Consider the following 18328-nt stretch of genomic DNA (forward strand, 5'->3'; position numbering starts at 1 on the left):
AGACACATTTCAACATTTGTTCAGAGGAGACTGTGAATCAGGCCTTAATGGTTGAATTGCTGCAAAGAAACCACTACTAAAGGACACCAATAAGAAGAGACTTTATTGGGCCAAGAAACATGAGCGATGGACATTAGACCGAAGGAAATCTGTCCTTTGGTCTGATCAGTCCAAATTTGAGATCTTTGATTCCAACCACCGTGTCTTTGTGAGACGCAGAGTAGGTGAATGGATGATCTCCACATTTGTGGTTCCCATCGTGAAGCATAGAGGTGCTTTGTTGGTGACACTGATTTATTTAGAATTCAAGGCACACTTAACCAGCATGGCTACCATAGCATTCTGCAGAGATACACCATCCCATCTGGTTTGTACTTAGTGGGAGTATCATTTGTTTTTCAACAGGACAATGACCCAACACACCACCTCACACCTGTGTAAGGGCTATTTGACCAAGAAGGAGAGTGATGGAAAGATGCATCAGATGACCTGGCCTCCACAATCACCCGACCTCAACCCAATTGAGATGGTTTGGGATGAGTTGGATCGCAGAGTGAAGTAAAAGCAGCCAACAAGTGCTCAGCATATGTGGAAACTCCTTCAAGACTGTTGGAAAAGCATTAATTCCCATCTACCTACCTCTTCCCCATACTGTATTTATTTATCTTGCTCCTTTGCACCCCAGTATCTCTACTTGCACATTCATCTTCTGCACATCTACCATTCCAGTGTTTAATTGCTATATTGTAATTACTTCGCCACCATGGCCTATTTATTGCCTTAACTTACCTCATTTGCACTCACTGTATATAGACTTTTTGTTTTGTTCTACTGTATTATTGACTGTATGTTCTGTTTATTTCATGTGTAACTCTGTGTCGAATTGCTACGCTTTATCTTGGCCAGGTCGCAGTTGCAAATGAGAACTTGTTCTCAACTAGCCTACCTGGTTAAATAAAGGTGAAATAAAAAATGTAATTCCAGGTGAAGCTGGTTGAGAGAATGCAAAGAGTGCAAGTCTGATATTTTTTAACTAATTGATCTTTTGACCAATCAGATCAGCTCTGAAAAGGATATGGTGTGAAAAGATTTGATGGGGTTGCTCAAAAGACCAATTAGTGGAAAAATATAAAAATTGGGTTGCCTGTGTAAACACAGCTTAACTTCCTTCATACTGGACAGAGACATAACAATTGTATCCAGGAGTGTATCTGACTCTAGGGGAGTAGTCAGATACACTCATTGCCAAAATCCTGAAGTATACCTTCAATAGATACACTGACTGAACAAAACATTAAGAGCACCTTCCTAATATTGCATTGCACCCACCTTTTGCCCTCAGAACAGCCTCAATTCGTATGGACATGGACTGTACAAGGTGTCGAAAGCATTCCACAGGGATGCTGGACCATGTTGACTTGTCAAGTTGGCTGGATGTTCTTTAGGTGGTGGACCATTCTTAATACACATGGGAAAGCCCAGCAGCATTTGCAGTTGTTGACACAAACCGGTGCGCCTGGCAACTTTTACACTAACCCGTTTAAAGGCCCTTATCTTTTTTCTTCCCCATTCTCCCTCGGGAATTGCACACATACACAATCCATATCTCAAGGCGTAAAAATCCTTCTTTAACCTGTCTCCTCCCCTTTGTCTACACTGATTGAAGGGATCATAGCTTTTACTTGGATTCACCTTGTCAGTCTGTCATGGAAAGAGCAGGTATTCATAATGTTTTGACAGTCAGTGTATAATAATTGTTAACTAAGATACACTAGCTAAATCCTTTTTTTAGGTTAGTATAGAATTGTCTGGTGATCCCATTGAGATCAATGCCATTGAGATCAACAATTATACCTTTCCTCGAGTTTCAAAAGAGTAGAACGTATTAAAATATTCATGCATTTTGGAATCGAATGTCCTTAAAGAAAAAGTTACCTCAGTCTTTTTCGGGTTTTTTTGGTGTAGAAGTGACCTCACGGTCGTTAAACCACAAAAAATATCCCGGACTCTGCCACCGTCCGCTGCTGAAACTAAACATTGGATTTACAAGCAGTTAACAAAAATGTGATTTAATCAATTCACTTGCCAAACATAAAATAGTGTTACATAAGGTGTTTGTAATCTGCTGTGTATTTATTTGACTACTACATGGAAAGTTGTGTGTGACAGTGGGAGCATTCTGTTGCCCTCCAGTGCCTTACACTGAGAAATGCAAGTAGACAACAGCGATCATTGGATGTAGTACCAGAAAAGGTTTTATTGTTTCAGTCATTTACTTTAATTTTCTCACTATTCAAACCTTTCCATTTACATGATGTAGGAAGAAATTGCCCCCATATGCTGATCTAGGGTCATTTTTGTGTAACATTAAGATTAGGGGAGGGTAAACTGATCTAGATTTGTACAAGACTGATATTAATAAAATTTAAAAAAAGACACCAATATGGTTGAAACTGTAAATTACAATAATTTTATTTCACATATATATTTTTTTCATGACAGTAGTATTGTCTTTCAACAGCAATTATTTTGACAGAGGAATCAATGGAAAGTAGGGAAAGGGGAAATTGGGACTTCAAGCATGGAGGAACAGGCCCATTTCTGCAATCATAGCAACACCAGGAGAGGGAGTGTGGAGGTAACCAAGAAACAACAACAAGAACGAGGGACGACTGCAGAGCCAGAAAAGAGAGGGGGATGAAGGAGGGAGAGTTCAGTTTTGTGTCATCATGGGTGAAAAAGCAAACAACTGCAATACAATATGTATTCTTTTTTTTCCTCAGTCAGCCTAGTTAGCCTGTCCTTGTCGGCCATCGGTCAGTGTTTTTTGTTGTTGTATACAGCGGTGTGTATTTCATTTTTTCTTTACAAATTATTTGTGTGTATTTCATTTTCTCTTTTTTTTATCCTTTGACACTCATCTTAGTCTTGCTTAGGTGTGCTTCAGCTTAATTTCTACACTTGTGTGTCTCTATTTGCATGTTTGTGTCTGTCCGTCAGTCTCTTTAAATCTTTGTCTATCAGTCTATGTGTCTCAAAATCAGAGTAACTGTGCATATTTAATGTTACCCTGTAGTTCTTCTGTGCATGTAGTTTAGAGGCTCTGAGTATAGTTGGTGGTGATGTGTCGGTCTGTCTGTCTGTCTGTCTGTCTGGTCTCACAGGGCAGTGGGGTTTCTGAAGTTATAGCCTGCAAAGCGAGCTTGATCCCCCAACTCCTCCTCGATCCTAAAGAGACCAACAGAATGGACAAAGAGAGAACGAGAAAACAGTGATACAACAGGTAAATGCATCCGACATCCATATGCTCTAGGTAAAAGCCCAGGCAATCTGAATTTAGATCTGTGGTTAGGCTAGGGGGCGACTTCTACCTGCAGCTATTAACCCAGTGATCAGGGAAATATAGTAGCCATTATTGGTTAATGCAGCTGTAATTGGGCAATCAGATCCTAGATCTGGCGTTACATACAGTGCATTTGGAAAGCATTCAGACCCCTTGACTTTCCACATTTTGTTACATTACAGCCTTATAAAAAAAAATGGTTTTTAAACAATCCTCAATCTACACACAAGCCCAGGAAACAGAAATACCTTATTTACAGACCCTTTTCTATGAGACTCAAAATTGAGCTCAGGTGCATCCTGTTTCCATTGATCATCCTTGAGATGTTTCTACAACTTGACTGGAGTCCACCTGTGGTAAATTCAAATGATTGGACATGATTTGGAAAGGCACACACCTGTCTATATAAGGTCCCACAGTTGACAGTGCATGTCAGAGCAAAAACCAAGCCATGAGGTCGAAAGAATTGTCTGTGGAGCTTCGATACAGGATTGTGTCGGCACAGATCTGGGGAAGGATACCAAAAAATGTCTACAGCATTGGAGGTCCCCAAGAACACAATGGCTTCCCTCATTCTTAAATGGAAGAAGTTTGGAACCACCAAGACTCTTCCTAGAGCTGGCCGCCCGGCCAAACTGAGCAATTGGGGGAGAAGGGCTTTGGTCAGGGAGAACCTTCAAGAAGGACAACCATCTCTGCAGCACTCCACCAATCAGGCCTTTATGGTAGAGTGGCCAGACGGAAGCCACTCCTCAGTTAAAGACACATGACAGCCCACTTGGAGTTTGCCTAAAGGACTCTCAGACCATGAGAAACTAAATTATCTGGTCTGATGAAACCAAGATTGAACTCTTTGGCCTGAATGCCAAGCGCCACGTCTGGAGGAAACCTGGCACCATCCCTACGAAGCATGGTGATGCAGCATCATGCTGTGGGGATGTTTTTCAGCGGCAGGAACTGGGAGACTTGTCAGGATCGAGGGAAAGATGAACGGAGCAAAGTACAGAGAGATCCTTGATGAAAACCTGCTCCAGAGTACTCAGGACCTCAGACTGGGGCGAAGGTTCACCTTCCAACAGGACAATGACACTAAGCACACAGCCAAGACAACGCAGGAGTGGCTTCGGGACAAGTCTCTGAATGTCCTTGAATGGCCCAGCCAGAGCCCAGACTTGAACCCGATCGAACATCTCTGGAGAGACCTGAAAATAGCTCTGCAGCGACGCTCCCCATCCAACCTGACAGAGCTTGAGAGGATCTGCAGAGAAACATGGGAGAAACTCCCCAAATACAGGTGTGCCAAGCTTGTAGCGTCATATCCTAAGACTCGAGGCAGTTATCACTGCCAAAGGTGCTTCAACAAAATACTGAGTAAAGGGTCTGAATACTTATGTAAATGTGATATTTCAGTTAAAAAAAAAAAAAAAATTGCAAACATTTCTCAAAACCAGTTTTTGCTTTGTCATTATGGGATATTGTGTGTAGATTAAGTGAGGGGGAAAAAAACTATTTAATAAATGTTCTAATAAGGCTGTAGTGTAACAACGTGGAAAAAGTCAAGGGGTCTGAATGCACTGTACACCTCCACCTGCAACTATTAACCCAGTGATCATCAGGGAGCTGTTATTAGGAGTCATGCAATCGGATTCTAGATCTGTGCAACCTGTAACTTCTACCTGGACCATTAACCCAGTGATCAGGGTGTTATAGTGGCTGTTATCGGTTAATGCTGCTGTGATTGGGTAAGAGGCCCTCCCTGCCCTGCGAAGAGCCAATGGGATTACCCTGAGCTGATCCCAGGTGCTGTCCGCCCTCTGACTGGCTCTCAGGGGCAACGTGGTCCTACTCCTACTCTTACTTTTAGGGATGGTTGACCTGTAACAGCAGCTTGTTGGTCTCTACACAGTATATGTTAGTATATGCTTACATGCAATAATAGAAGCGTATTATTATTCCTTTGAGATGCAGTGTTTATTATGGAACTACACTGGAGTGTATAAAACATTAGGGACACCTTCCTAATATTGCGTTTCGCCCTCAGAACAGCCTCAATTCACTGGGGCATGAACTCTACAAGGTGTCGAACGCGTTCCACAGGGATGCTGGCCCATGTTGACTCCAACGCTTCCCACAGTTGTGTCAAGTTGGTTGGGGGTGGATCTCTACTCCGAATAGCTTGTTCTGTCTCATCCCACAGATGCTCAATTGGATTGAGATCTGGTGACTGGCAGGCCACTGCAGTAAGCTGAATTTACTGTCATGTTCTTGGAACCATTCCTAGACAATCCTAGCCTTGTGGCATGAAGCATTATCCTGCAGATTTTTTTTTTTTGCAGATGGATACACCATGAAGGGATGCACCTTATTGGCAATGATGTTCAGATATCCTGTGGCATTCAAACGTTGCTCTGCTTTTATCAAGGATGAAAACGCTTCACACCACCACCACCAGCATGCAATGTTGACACGTGGCATGATGGATGCATGTACTTATGTGGTTTTCGCCATACCCTAGTCCTGCCAGCAGGAACCGAGATTCATCAGACCAAGCAATGTTTTTCCCAGTTCCCCAACTGCAACCACAGTTTTCTTGTTTTTTGAGGAAAGAAGTTGAACTCTGTACATCGTTGGCTGCCATACCTCATTCGTGTCAAGGTACGACGAGTTGTGCATTATTTGATGGGTCTTTGGGCACCAACGTTGTACTGGACTGTCAGTTGACTAACTGTAGCCCGTCTGATATGCTGCACAATTCGTGTGTGTCCTTTGTCCTCTTTCATCAATGACCCGTTTTCGACCAGTCCTGCCGTTGGCCCGGATGTCCATTGGATGGTGGACCATTCTTGATACACACAGGAAACTGTTGAGCGTGAAAAAACCCAGCAGCTTGGCAGTTCTTGACACAGGAATACCGGTGCGCCTGGTACCTACTACCATACCCCGTTCAAAAGCACTTAAATATACTTAACTAAAATATAAACGCAACAATTTCAGTGATTTTACTGAGTTACAGTTCATATAAGGAAATCAGTCAATTTAAATAAATTCATTAGGCCCTAATCTATGGTTTTCACATGATTGGGGAGGGGTGCAGCCATGGGTAGGCTGGGAGGGCAGAGGGCCCACCCACTGTGGAGCCAGGCCCAGCCAATTAGAATGAGTTGAGTTTTTCCCCGCAAAAGGGCAGTATTACAGACAGAAATGAACATTCAATTCTCTGGAAACAGCTCTGGTGGGTATTCCTGCAGTCAACATGCCAAATGCACACTCTCCAAAAATCTGTGGCATTGTGTTGTGTGACACAACTGCACATTTTAAAGTGGCCCCAGTGCAAGGTGCACCTGTGTAATGATCCTCCTGCAACTTGATATGCCACACTTGTCAGGTGGATGGATTATTTTAGCGAAGGAGAAATGCTCACTAACAGAGATATAAACAAAATGTCAGAGAAATACGCTTTTTGTGCGTAAGAAACATTTCTGGGATTTTTTTATTTCAGTTTATGAAACATGGGACCAACACTTTACATGTTTCGTTCAGTGTATTTTGTCTTATCCATTCACCCTCTGAATGGCACAAATACACAATCTCATGTCTAAAGGCTTACAAATCCTTATTTAACCTGTAGATTTAACAGGTGACATCAATAAGGGATCATAGCATTCACCTGGTCAGCCTGTCATGGAAAGAGCCCGTGTTCTTAATGATTTGTACACACAGTGTATAATGATTTATGGTTTTGAGGTGCAAATTCCATCAAGAAGCAATATAAGCCACTGAATAGCATTTGGCAGGATAGCTAAAGATGATCATGTTTGACCACTGACCTCATGAGCTGGTTGTACTTGGCCAGCCTCTCAGATCTACACGGGGCTCCTGTCTTAATCTGAGAGAGAGCGAGAGAGAATTAGAACAGATTTAGTGAAAGCGATACAATTTTGTGGTCAGATTTGTATAATGATCAGGGACTTCTGTGTCTGTGTGGAATGCTCCGCATGTCTCTGTGAGTGAGTGAGTGTGTGTGTGTGTGTACCTGTCCAGTGCAGAGCCCCACCACCAGGTCAGCGATGAAAGTGTCCTCTGTCTCCCCCGAACGGTGACTGACCATCACTCCCCAGCCGTTGGCCTGGGCCAGTTTACACCTGAGAGGGAGAGAGAAGGCGTCAGGCAGATATATATAGAGAGATAGAGAAACAGAGTAAGCAAGAGACAAAGACATTTACATTTTAGTCATTTAGCAGACGCTCTTATCCAGAGCGACTTACAGTAGTGAATGCATACATTTTTTTCTCCGTACTGGTCCCCCGTGGGAATCGAACCCACAACCCTGGCGTTGCAAACACCATGCTCTACCAACTGAGCCACACGGGACCAAAGAGAGAGGGATCGAGAGAGATGGAGAGTAGAATAAGTGTGAGACAACGCGGATAGGTGGGGTGTGGGCGATAGACTATCAGAGAGGGTACCAAAAGGATAGTTAAATGAACGTAGGATTCTAAGTGATTTATGGCTATATTAATACATTTTAATTGAACAACTTTCAATGACCGTTGGCTGTACTTACGGTCAAGATTGATGACAACAGTTATAGATGATGGATAGCTGTAAAATGCCAATGATCGATGGCTATGAGTGTTGTAACATTTGACAGGTATATAGATGGAAGTATTGGCTATATAAATATGACTGATTGATGATCATGTGAATGTAAAAAAGCTCGTTATTTTCTTAATTAAATGATATTTTATTTGAGCAGGTAACCACCATTGACATCTCTTTCTCAAGGACTTCCAACCTGGCCAAGAGACAGACGTGATGATTGACGCTACATAAATGTGTATGAATGACATCACTTTACTTGAACCCTACCTACTAGAGGTATTTTGGACCCGTTCCTAAATGGACCTGGGGCTTTCCCACCCGGGCCCAATATGCATAAATAAGAATTGTAAATATAGAGACCCGTTCCGAACCGAACCGATGACAACTAGACCTGTTCTGTATAGACCTAGTCGGATCCAGACCCGGTCCGATCCAAGTGAGGGAAGCAGCAGTAAAGTCATTTTTTAAAGCTACTTTATTACCCTGAGCGAGTGACACATAGCTGCCAAATCTAGGTTATTTATCATCAAATAGGATTACGTTGTACCTGTCTTGACTGCATCAAACCGGGAGAAGCTAGTTAAGCTAGCTAACGTTAGCTGCATTGCATACACTTTATAATCCTACAGTTACAAATAACAACTCTATTCAGAATATTAAGTAGTAGCCTATCTGTTGGCTCTTGGTCATTGTAGTCTATCCTTCTCCTTTAACTTTTCATTCCGTCCATCTTCCATTGATTAGATGTCTAACTTTTGCTACAGAAAGAGCAAGGCTCTCAACTAGCTTCTTGCTCCTTTGCACCCCAGTATCTCTACTTGCACATTCATCTGCTGCACATCTACCATTCCAGTGTTTAATTGCTATATTGTAATTACTTTGCCACCATGGCCTATTTATCGCCTTAACTTACCTCATTTGCTCTCACTGTATATAGACTTTTTGTTTTCTTTTGTTCTACTGTATTATTGACTGTATGTTTTGTTTATTCCATGTGTAACTCTGTGTTGTTGTATGTGTCGAATTGCTTTGCTTTATCTTGGCCAGGTCGCAGTTGCAAATGAGAACTTGTTGTCAACTATCCTACCTGGTTAAATAAAGGTGAAATAAAAATAAAGAAAAAATATGACTGTAGACTATTGCCGCTTTGACGACTCATGATTGGCCAACAAGAGCAGCAGCATAATTTACAACATTTCTCTTTCTCACTCTACTGCAGCAGTCGCATTCGGATCTGTATGGGTCCTTCCGGACAAGTCAGTTAAAATTACACATAACCAAGACCCGTGACAATCATATCAGATCCGACCAAGACCGTGACATTTTATCAGAATGACCTACCTCAGCGGTCCCAAACTCTGGTCCTCCAGTACCCTCAACAGCACACATTTTGTTGTAGCCCTGAACAAACATACCTGATTCAACTCATTAAAGGACCTGATAATTAGTTGACAAGTTGAATCAGCTGCTTGTCCTGGGCTACAACAAAAATGCTACTGTTGGGGTTACTCAAGGACCAGAGTTAGGAACCACGGACCAAGTCATTAGAGCTACATAACCTTGTTATAGAGCATCATAGTGTTCCTCCTATATATTACTAGGTAATTCATCTCTTTTTCAAGGACAACCTAGCCTGGCCAAGTGACAGAGATTGACAGATTGGTATCTATATACAAGTATATCAACGTGATTGATTGACTGGTCATGTGACGTGGGGTCATGTGACATGGGGTCACTTACGCCTGGATGGCTTCAGTGACAGAGCCAATCTGGTTGACTTTGAGCAGTAGGCAGTTGCAGGCCCGCTCCTCGGCAGCCTTCTCTATCCTCTTGGGATTGGTCACCGTCAGGTCGTCCCCGACAACCTGGATGCCCACGGAAGCGGTTAGGCGGGACCAGGCGGCCCAGTCGTCCTGGTCAAATGGGTCCTCGATGGACACCACTACAAAGGGGACAAGGGTTTTGTGTTATCTCTGTCTAGTTAAAAAAAAATGATGCACAGTGTGTGTCTTTTTTTAACTCTCAAATAAAATCATGTTCGATTGAATTAAGAATCTAATAGGTGTCAGATAATTGTCTGCCTACCTGGGTAGTCGTTAACGAAGCTTTGGTAGATGTCTGACAGCTCCTCTCCGCTGATGTGTCTGTCAGCGTCCGGAGGAGACTTGAAGTCCAGGTCGTACTTCCCCTCGCGGTAAAACTCGGACGCCGCCACATCCATCCCGATCACCACCTTATCCGTGAAGCCCGCTTTCTCGATGGCTGTCTTTATCAGCTCCAATGCTGAAGGGAGAGACAGAACGAGGAAGGAGGGAAGGAAAGACAGAACGAGAGAGGAAGGGTGTAAGGGTAGACTCTACCTAGCCTCTGAACCACTCTGTTTCTGCTTTAGCCAACTTGTCTTGTCGTTTGTTTGGTGAGATGATGCTGCTGTGTTTTTGAAAGCAGAAATAGTCACGTATCCAAGCTGGGGTGGGGTTGAGAGCGAGGCAGAAAGGTTGCAAGAATACACGCCGATTCTGTTCTAGATGCTTGAGAGATACTACAGACCAAAATATATTCTAAGAGGCTACAGCTGACACTCCTTTAGGCTTTTCACACTTCTTTTTGATCTTGCCAGGGTTTTGACTTCCTGTCACACCTAGCTACTTATTCAATAGTGGGATAGCGGCATCATTCTTAGCCCAAGGCCCAGGGTTGTCACACACATACATACACACACCAATGCAAGCTCAAGTACAAGCTTAAGCGCTCACACACAGTTAGTCCAAAGATCATCTGATACCCATTGCCTTGGCTGTTGGGAAATGTGAGAACACATCGTGACAGTCATACAGATGGGCAGACACTGTCACAGAGGCAGGTTGTAAACTCATTACCACCTTAGGATTTATGATCTAATTTCTTCAGCATAGAGTAGTTTGTGGGTGAGAAGATTTTGTCTAGTGGTGTAAATGCACATACAGAATATTAACATTGGCACAGTCCACTATTTTCAAACTGCCCCCAAGAGAATGTATAATTTGAACTCTGGTCAAAGGGTTACCAGAGTCGTGTTCAGTGGAGCACATAGTAAAATGTTTTTAAACAGATTTGTACCGCGGATGTCTCGCTCGGGAATCTAACGTCTTAACCATTAACCTTTTTCAGGACCCTGTCTTTCAAAGATAATTCGTAAAAATCCAAATAACTTCACAGATCTTTATTGTAAAGGGTTTAAACACCGTTTCCCATGCTTGTTCAATGAACCATAAACAATTAATGAACATGCACCTGTGGAACGGTCGTTAAGACACTAACAGCTTACAGACGGTAGGGAATTAAGGTCACAGTTATGAAAACTTAAGACACTAAAGAGGCCTTTCTACTGACTCTGAAAAACACCAAAATAAAGATGCCCAGGGTCCCTGCTCATCTGCGTGAACGTGCCTTTGGCGTGCTGCAAGGAGGCATGAGGACTGCAGATGTGGCCGGGGCAATAAATTGCAATGTCCGTACAGTGAGACGCCTAAGACAGAGCTACAGGAGACAGGACGGACCGCTGATCGTCCTCGCAGTGGCAGACCACGTGTAACAACGCCTGCACAGGATCGGTACATCCGAACATCACACCTGCGGGACAGGTACAGGATGGCAACAACAACTGCCCGAGTTACACCAGGAATGCACAATCCCTCCATCAGTGCTCAGACTGTCCACAATAGGCTGAGAGAGGCTGGACTGAGGGCTTGTAGGCCTGTTGTAAGACAGGTCCTCACCAGACATCACCGGCAACAACGTTGCCTATGGGCACAAACCCACCGTCGCTGGACCAGACAGGACTTGCGAAAGGTGCTCTTCACTGACGAGTCGCGGTTTTGTCTCACCAGGGGTGATAGTCGGATTCGTGTTTATCGTCGAAGGAATAGGCGTTACACTGAGGCCTGTACTCTGGGGGATCGATTTGGAGGTGGAGGGTCCGTCATGGTCTGGGGCGGTGTGTCACAGCATCATCGGACTGAGCTTGTTGTCATTGCAGGCAATCTCAACGCTATGCATTACAAGGAAGACATCCTCCTCCCTCATGTGGTACCCTTCCTGCAGGCTCATCCTGACATGACCCTCCAGCATGACAATGCCACCAGCCATACTGCTCGTTCTGTGCGTGATTTCCTGCAAGACAGGAATGCCAGTGTTCTGCCATGGCCAGCGAAGAGCCTGGATCTCAATCCCATTGAGCAAGACTGGGACCTGTTGGATCGGAGGGTGAGGGCTAGGGCCATTCCCCCCAGAAATGTCAGGGAACTTGCAGGTGCCTTGGTGGAAGAGTGGGGTAACATCTCACAGCAAGAACTGGCAAATCTGGTGCAGTCCATGAGGAGGAGATGCACTGTAGTACTTAATGCAGCTGGTGGCCACACCAGATACTGACTGTTACTTTTGATTTTGACCCACCCCTTTGTTCAGGGACACATTATTCAATTTCTGTTAGTCACATGTCTGTGGAACTTGTTCTGTTTATGTCTCAGTTGTTGAATCTTGTTATGTTCATACAAATATTTACACATGTTACGTTTGCTGAAAATAAACACAGTTGGCAGTGAGAGGACGTTTCTTTTTTTGCTGAGTTTATCATTAAAATCCCTGTGGTCCGAGGGTGACAATATGGCTTATCGGTCTCAGGCAGGTTTGCCCCTCACAGGACTGTGATTCTCATAAATCAACTCTGCTACACTTACCCTCACTGTTCTCCAGGATATTGGGGGCGAACCCCCCTTCGTCGCCCACGTTGGTAGCATCCTGGCCGTACTTCTCCTGGATCACCCCCCTGAGTGTGTGGTACAGCTCCGAGCCCACCCGTAGCGCATCCCTGAAGGACTCCGCCCCGACAGGAAGTACCATGAACTCCTGCATGGCTAGCTTGTTGCCCGCGTGGGAGCCGCCGTTGATCACGTTAAATGCCTGGAAAGGAGATGTGAGGAGACAGAAGGGAATTAGCAGTTAGGCCAATACCCATGTTCAGCAGGTATGGTGCCGTACATTTCCCATATATTTTTTTCATATACGGTATATGTTACTTTTATCATACATACCATTATGTTTCAGTGTTAATTATTGTTATTATGCTACACCACCTCCTCCTCTGATATGACAGTTATATAAGTAGTGTCTCTCACTGGAACTGGCAGCACCAGCTCTGTGTTTCCCGCCAGGTCAGCGATGTGACGGTACAGGGGGACCTCTTTCTCTGCTGCACCAGCCTTGCAAATGGCCAGGGAGACTCCCAGGATAGCATTAGCACCAAACTGAGCTGTCGACGATGAAGGAAATGTGATCAATTCCAAAAGGGCTACCAAAATCTAGGTTCAGACAAAAGCCCATTCTCTCAGTTAATGGTGGACCTGAATTGATCAGGGGATACAGCTTGACACATTTGATCTGTTTCTCTAGTAGGAACCTGGAGACTCACACTTGTTCTCTGTGCCGTCCATTTCAATCATAGTGTTGTCCAGTTGTTCCTGCTCCACAACACTGATACCCTACGGGACACATATTTATAAGCATATTAAAACGTTATTTAAATTGGTATGTCATCGAGGACCAATTCTCTACTTCAACAAATGGACGGATAACCCGCAACATATGGCGACTGCACACAAGAAAGATCTCATATTTGCAGCCACCTTTGAACTATGCGCCAAACCCTCAAAAGTATTACCGGTACCTCTTGCACATATCATAGATATAACAGATTTGCTTGTGTAGAATCAGAGTACAACATCATTAAGTTGTAAGATGTTCATCTCATTTCTATATGCATTCTATACCGACATTCTATAAGTGCAGCACAATGGCAATGTGATTTTTGTGCGTTGCATCAATGCGTTTTTACTGGCTGACTGCATCCTAAGATTTATTTTCCACTCAAATCTGCCTCGGCATAAATCTCTCTCTCTGTCTGTGGCGCAGCTGTCTGAATCATAAATACACACACACAAACAATAAGACAGACACACACACACACACAGAACAATTACTCCATACTCTTAAATCACTCATACCAACACATCCCCATGCACATTTCACTGCACCTATCTGGTGTTTGTGACCATAAAAGACATTTTCTTTTTTTCTTCCACTGTCCTTGGTCCATCCTCACACATTCGTTTATCTACGCCTGTCTGGATAGGTCAATCACATCCACTCAGCTTCCTGAAAGTCCATCCGGAGGTGATGGTTATCTGCAGATCAATATATACTCACACTAAAACATGATCACTGTCACCTAGCTGGCAAAACACAGTCCCCAACTCACCGATGCTATGAGGGCAGGAGCCAGAGTGTCATTGATGTGGCCCACTGCCTTGAGTACCCCTAGAGCAGAGAAAGAAGGCAGATCGGAGAGAAGATGGTGAAGGAGGGACAAACATCGTTCTGTTTACTCAAGCATGAGATATACATGCACTCGCGAGCGCACGGACACAAACAAACCTTTGCCCTTGTAGCGGCTCTTGTCTCCATCCCTGAGTTCTAGAGCCTCATAGATACCTGTGGACGCTCCGCTGGGCACTGCAGCCCTGAAAAGACCTGAGAGAACGAGAACGAGAACGAGAGAGAGAGAGAGAGAGAGAGAGAGAGAGAGAGAGAGAGGAGGCGAGGGAGGTGTAAAAGATGGCGATTGAGAGAGTAACGTCGGAGGGGAATTATATAGAAAGAGAAAGAATAGGAGATCCTCTTAAGAATTTATCATAGCTTTGGCTCATCGTAGCTCTCTTTGTATGGTGTGACGCTCAGCTTTGCAGACAGGCATGAGAGAGGTCACCTTTCTCTGTGCACAGGTCCACCTCCACAGTGGGGTTTCCTCGGGAGTCCAGGATCTCCCTCGCAATGATGCTCACAATTGACATCCTGTGAAAGAGAGAGCGAAAGGAAGGAGAGAAAGAAAGAGAGAGAGGGTGGAAGATATCTATTATTACCATTGCATTTGCACATACAGTTAGGAAATGAATAATGAAAGTGCAAATGAAGTGTGCAGAGAGGGACATTACGATTGCTATAAACCCGTCATGATTTATGAGAGCATTCCAACATGTAAAGTTGCAAGACATCCAACAGAGGGAATTGAATTGATTTTACAATGTGTCGTGTACCAGAAGGTTAGACGGAGTCCATGATGCTAAAAAAACACTGCTCACTCAGACACTATTCCCCTATCAGACCTGAGAGTTGTGGAATCTGTGGTGAGTGACTCAAGCTAAATGACGACATCGTTCCTAGTCACCTGGCTCACGACTCCATGAGACACAGGGAATCCATCACTGCCATTGGTCAAGATTGGACTATCAGCGCCTAGCCCACCATGACAAGCATTATCCAGAAATCCACAGTTAAGAAGGTTTTGCCATTTTGTAACTCATTTCATGCAATTCTACTCATTTTGCCATGGGGCGGAGAGAAAAATATGCAGGGCCGGGCTCTGACTGGATGTGGGTACGGATGTGGGTACGCAGACCCGCGAGCCACTGCGGCCCCTCGTGATGAGCTCAGATTTTTTGGTGGCCTCCACCCCCATCAAAGTTGCCCATCCTTGCCCTATGGTGTCCCATATGATGTCATTATCATTTTCCTTATTAATAGTAATTAGCCCCTAATAGTAATTTATTTGGATTAACAAAATAACAAGGATCCCTACAGAACTGCACAGCTATGTAATCTCCTGTTTTCCCAAAAAGACTGAAATGTTGCAGCAGCTGAACATTGCTGTCTATAAACGTATGAACGCTGCTGTACGTTTTTCACTGACATTTTTGTGGTGGACAAATATATCATACATTCCTTTCAGCCCTATGTTTTCAGTCGCTATGAATGTATTTGACCATATTTTCGTCATGTAAATGCTTGTAATTTAATAGTGCCACAATATGCATAAATCCCTATCCACTTTCAGCCCATCATCAATCAGCCCCATTATTGAGACTCATGTGAATGCGGCCGTAAGTTATATAACCCCTCCCCCCAGCAGCTTGCCGTATGAGGACACCCATGTCCACACCGAACCTACTGTAGATTGCAGCACTCAGCACATATACCCAGAGAGAGCAAGATAGAGGGAGAAGGAGGAGGGAGAAGAGGTTGGGGCGATGGGGAGAACAATAGATAAATAATTCAATCCCTCCTTTTGGCTGAAGAACAGAGGAGATTCAGAGATGGAGGAGAGGGTTGGTTGGGTAAAAAGGAGAGCAGGGGGAGAGAGAGAAGCAGAAGGCTTATTTTCGCAGGATTGGCACCGATTGGACACACACTGACACAGACGCATGGAGAGCAGTCTAACGCACGGCACACACACACACACTTTTACAGACGCTGACACTATCCCTCTTCTTCTCTCTCACACATTCACTGTACACACACACACACACACACACACACACACACGCGCATCCGTACACATAGTGATACAGACATTCAAGGCTCTCTTCATCCCCTTCACTGTCTCTCAAAACACAAACACAAACACGCGCGCACGCACACACACACACACACACACAGAGACATGTAGAGCTCTCCCTTCCTCTACCTGCCTCATAGACACACATGCTATCTCAAACACAATCACAATTTCTCCACACACACAGAGAGGCACCGTCAAAGAACCCAGACACTACAAAAATGCTCTTATTTAAACTGACACACATGTATACACAGTAGACACACACACACACACACTCACAGTGAACCAATAAAATACCTAGAACTCAGAGCCAGGGCTGACACATTAGTTAGCATACACAACCGTAACACCTCACATACAGAACTAGGCAAACAGCAGCATCACCCCAACCCACTCCAACACAGCACATCTCTGCTACTGGGATGCAATCAATACCAGATGCAGGAATAAAACAGGGGATGACAGAAAGTCTGGAGAATGAAAATAGAGAGAGGAAGAGAAGAGAATGAGGATTTTCCGTCGTTACCTGACGTCTGTATGTTCCGCCTAATAGGGCTAGCCAGAAAATACTGGAGAGAGAGGGAGCGAGAAGGAGAGAAACAGAGAGGGGGGGGAGAAACGGAGAGAGAGAGGGAGAGCAAAGGAGGAAAACAGGGAGGGGGTAAAATGTGTGACAGAAGGGGGAGGGGATGACGGGATGACTCACAATAAGATGCTGAGAAAAGAGGAGAGAGAGGGAAGAGAGTGAGGAGGGGGAGGTCAAGGGGATTGACTAATTAGACGGAAAGAGGGACGGAGGAGAGGTGGATCGGAGAGAAAAAGACAGGGTACTGCATTTGGAACTGCAAATCAGCTGTAAAAATAGAGGGGGGAAGGAAGAAGTGTCTACCCCCTTCTCTCTCATCTCTCATCTAGCTTCATCTCTCTCTCATCTCTCTTTCCCTCATCTAGCTTCAGCTCTCATCTAGCTTCATCTCTCTCTCTCATCTCTTTTTTTCTCTCTCATCTAGCTTCATCTTACTCATCTCTCATCTAGCTTCATCTCTCTCTCATCTCTTTTTTTCTCTCTCATCTAGCTTCATCTTACTCATCTCTCATCTAGCTTCATCTCTCTCTCATCTCTTTTTTCCTCTCTCATCTAGCTTCATCTTACTCATCTCTCATCTAGCTTCATCTCTCTCTCATCTCTTTTTTTCTCTCTCATCTAGCTTCATCTTACTCATCTCTCATCTAGCTTCATCTCTCTCTCATCTCTTTTTTCCTCTCTCATCTAGCTTCATCTTACTCATCTCTCATCTAGCTTCATCTCTCTCGTATCTCTTTCTTTCCTCTCGCTTCATCTCTCTCACTCATCTCTCCACTCATCTCTCTGTCATCTCTTTCTTTCTTTCATGATCCTGCAAAGGCAGTGTAGTCGGTATATAAGGCACCGTCTATATACACTATTACATAATCTATACTAAACACAGGCACAGCAATGATGCACCTACAGTGTATACCATTTCTTATACACTCAGTGGCCAGTATATTACGTACACCAACCCGTTCACAAAAATGGATCGCTCCTACAGACATAAAAGCAGGCAGATGGGCATTGAGGCATTCAGTTACTGTTCGATTAAACGTTAGCATAGGCAAAACGAGTGACCTATGAGACTTTGAGCATGGTATGATCGCAGGTGCCAGGCGCGCCTCTTCCAGTATCTCAGAAACAGACGGGATTTTCACACACAACAGTGTGTTTACCAAGAATGGTGCGACAAACAAAAAACATCCAGTCAGCGGCAGCCCTGTGGGCAAAAACAGCTTGTTGTGGAGAGGTCAAATAACAATGGCAAGAATCATGTAAGCTAACAGGCAAATAACGGCGCATCTCGGATTCACATCTTGGAACGCACAACTCGTCGATCCTTGTCACGGATGGGATATGACCACACCAGGTTCCCCTCCTA

The 18328-nt window shown here is 44.2% G+C and overlaps 1 protein-coding gene across 1 annotated transcript; it reads right to left on the reverse strand.

Annotated features, from left to right (window-relative positions):
- Positions 1–2444: 2444 nt before the first annotated feature.
- LOC115175950 (gamma-enolase) lies at positions 2445–17014 on the reverse strand. The gene is made up of 12 exons (XM_029735618.1): positions 16903–17014; positions 14748–14833; positions 14417–14512; positions 14241–14299; positions 13395–13464; positions 13102–13235; positions 12664–12886; positions 10031–10228; positions 9686–9887; positions 7377–7485; positions 7171–7229; positions 2445–3228 (listed from the first exon to the last, which is right to left on the reverse strand). The coding sequence occupies exons 2-12, from the start codon at positions 14830–14832 to the stop codon at positions 3159–3161; spliced, it is 1305 nt and encodes a 434-aa protein (XP_029591478.1). The 5' UTR covers position 14833; positions 16903–17014; the 3' UTR covers positions 2445–3158.
- Between the last annotated feature and the right edge of the window lie 1314 nt (positions 17015–18328).

The sequence above is a fragment of the Salmo trutta genome, chromosome 36 (genome assembly GCF_901001165.1).
Source record: "Salmo trutta chromosome 36, fSalTru1.1, whole genome shotgun sequence".
NCBI classification, from domain to species: domain Eukaryota; kingdom Metazoa; phylum Chordata; class Actinopteri; order Salmoniformes; family Salmonidae; genus Salmo; species Salmo trutta.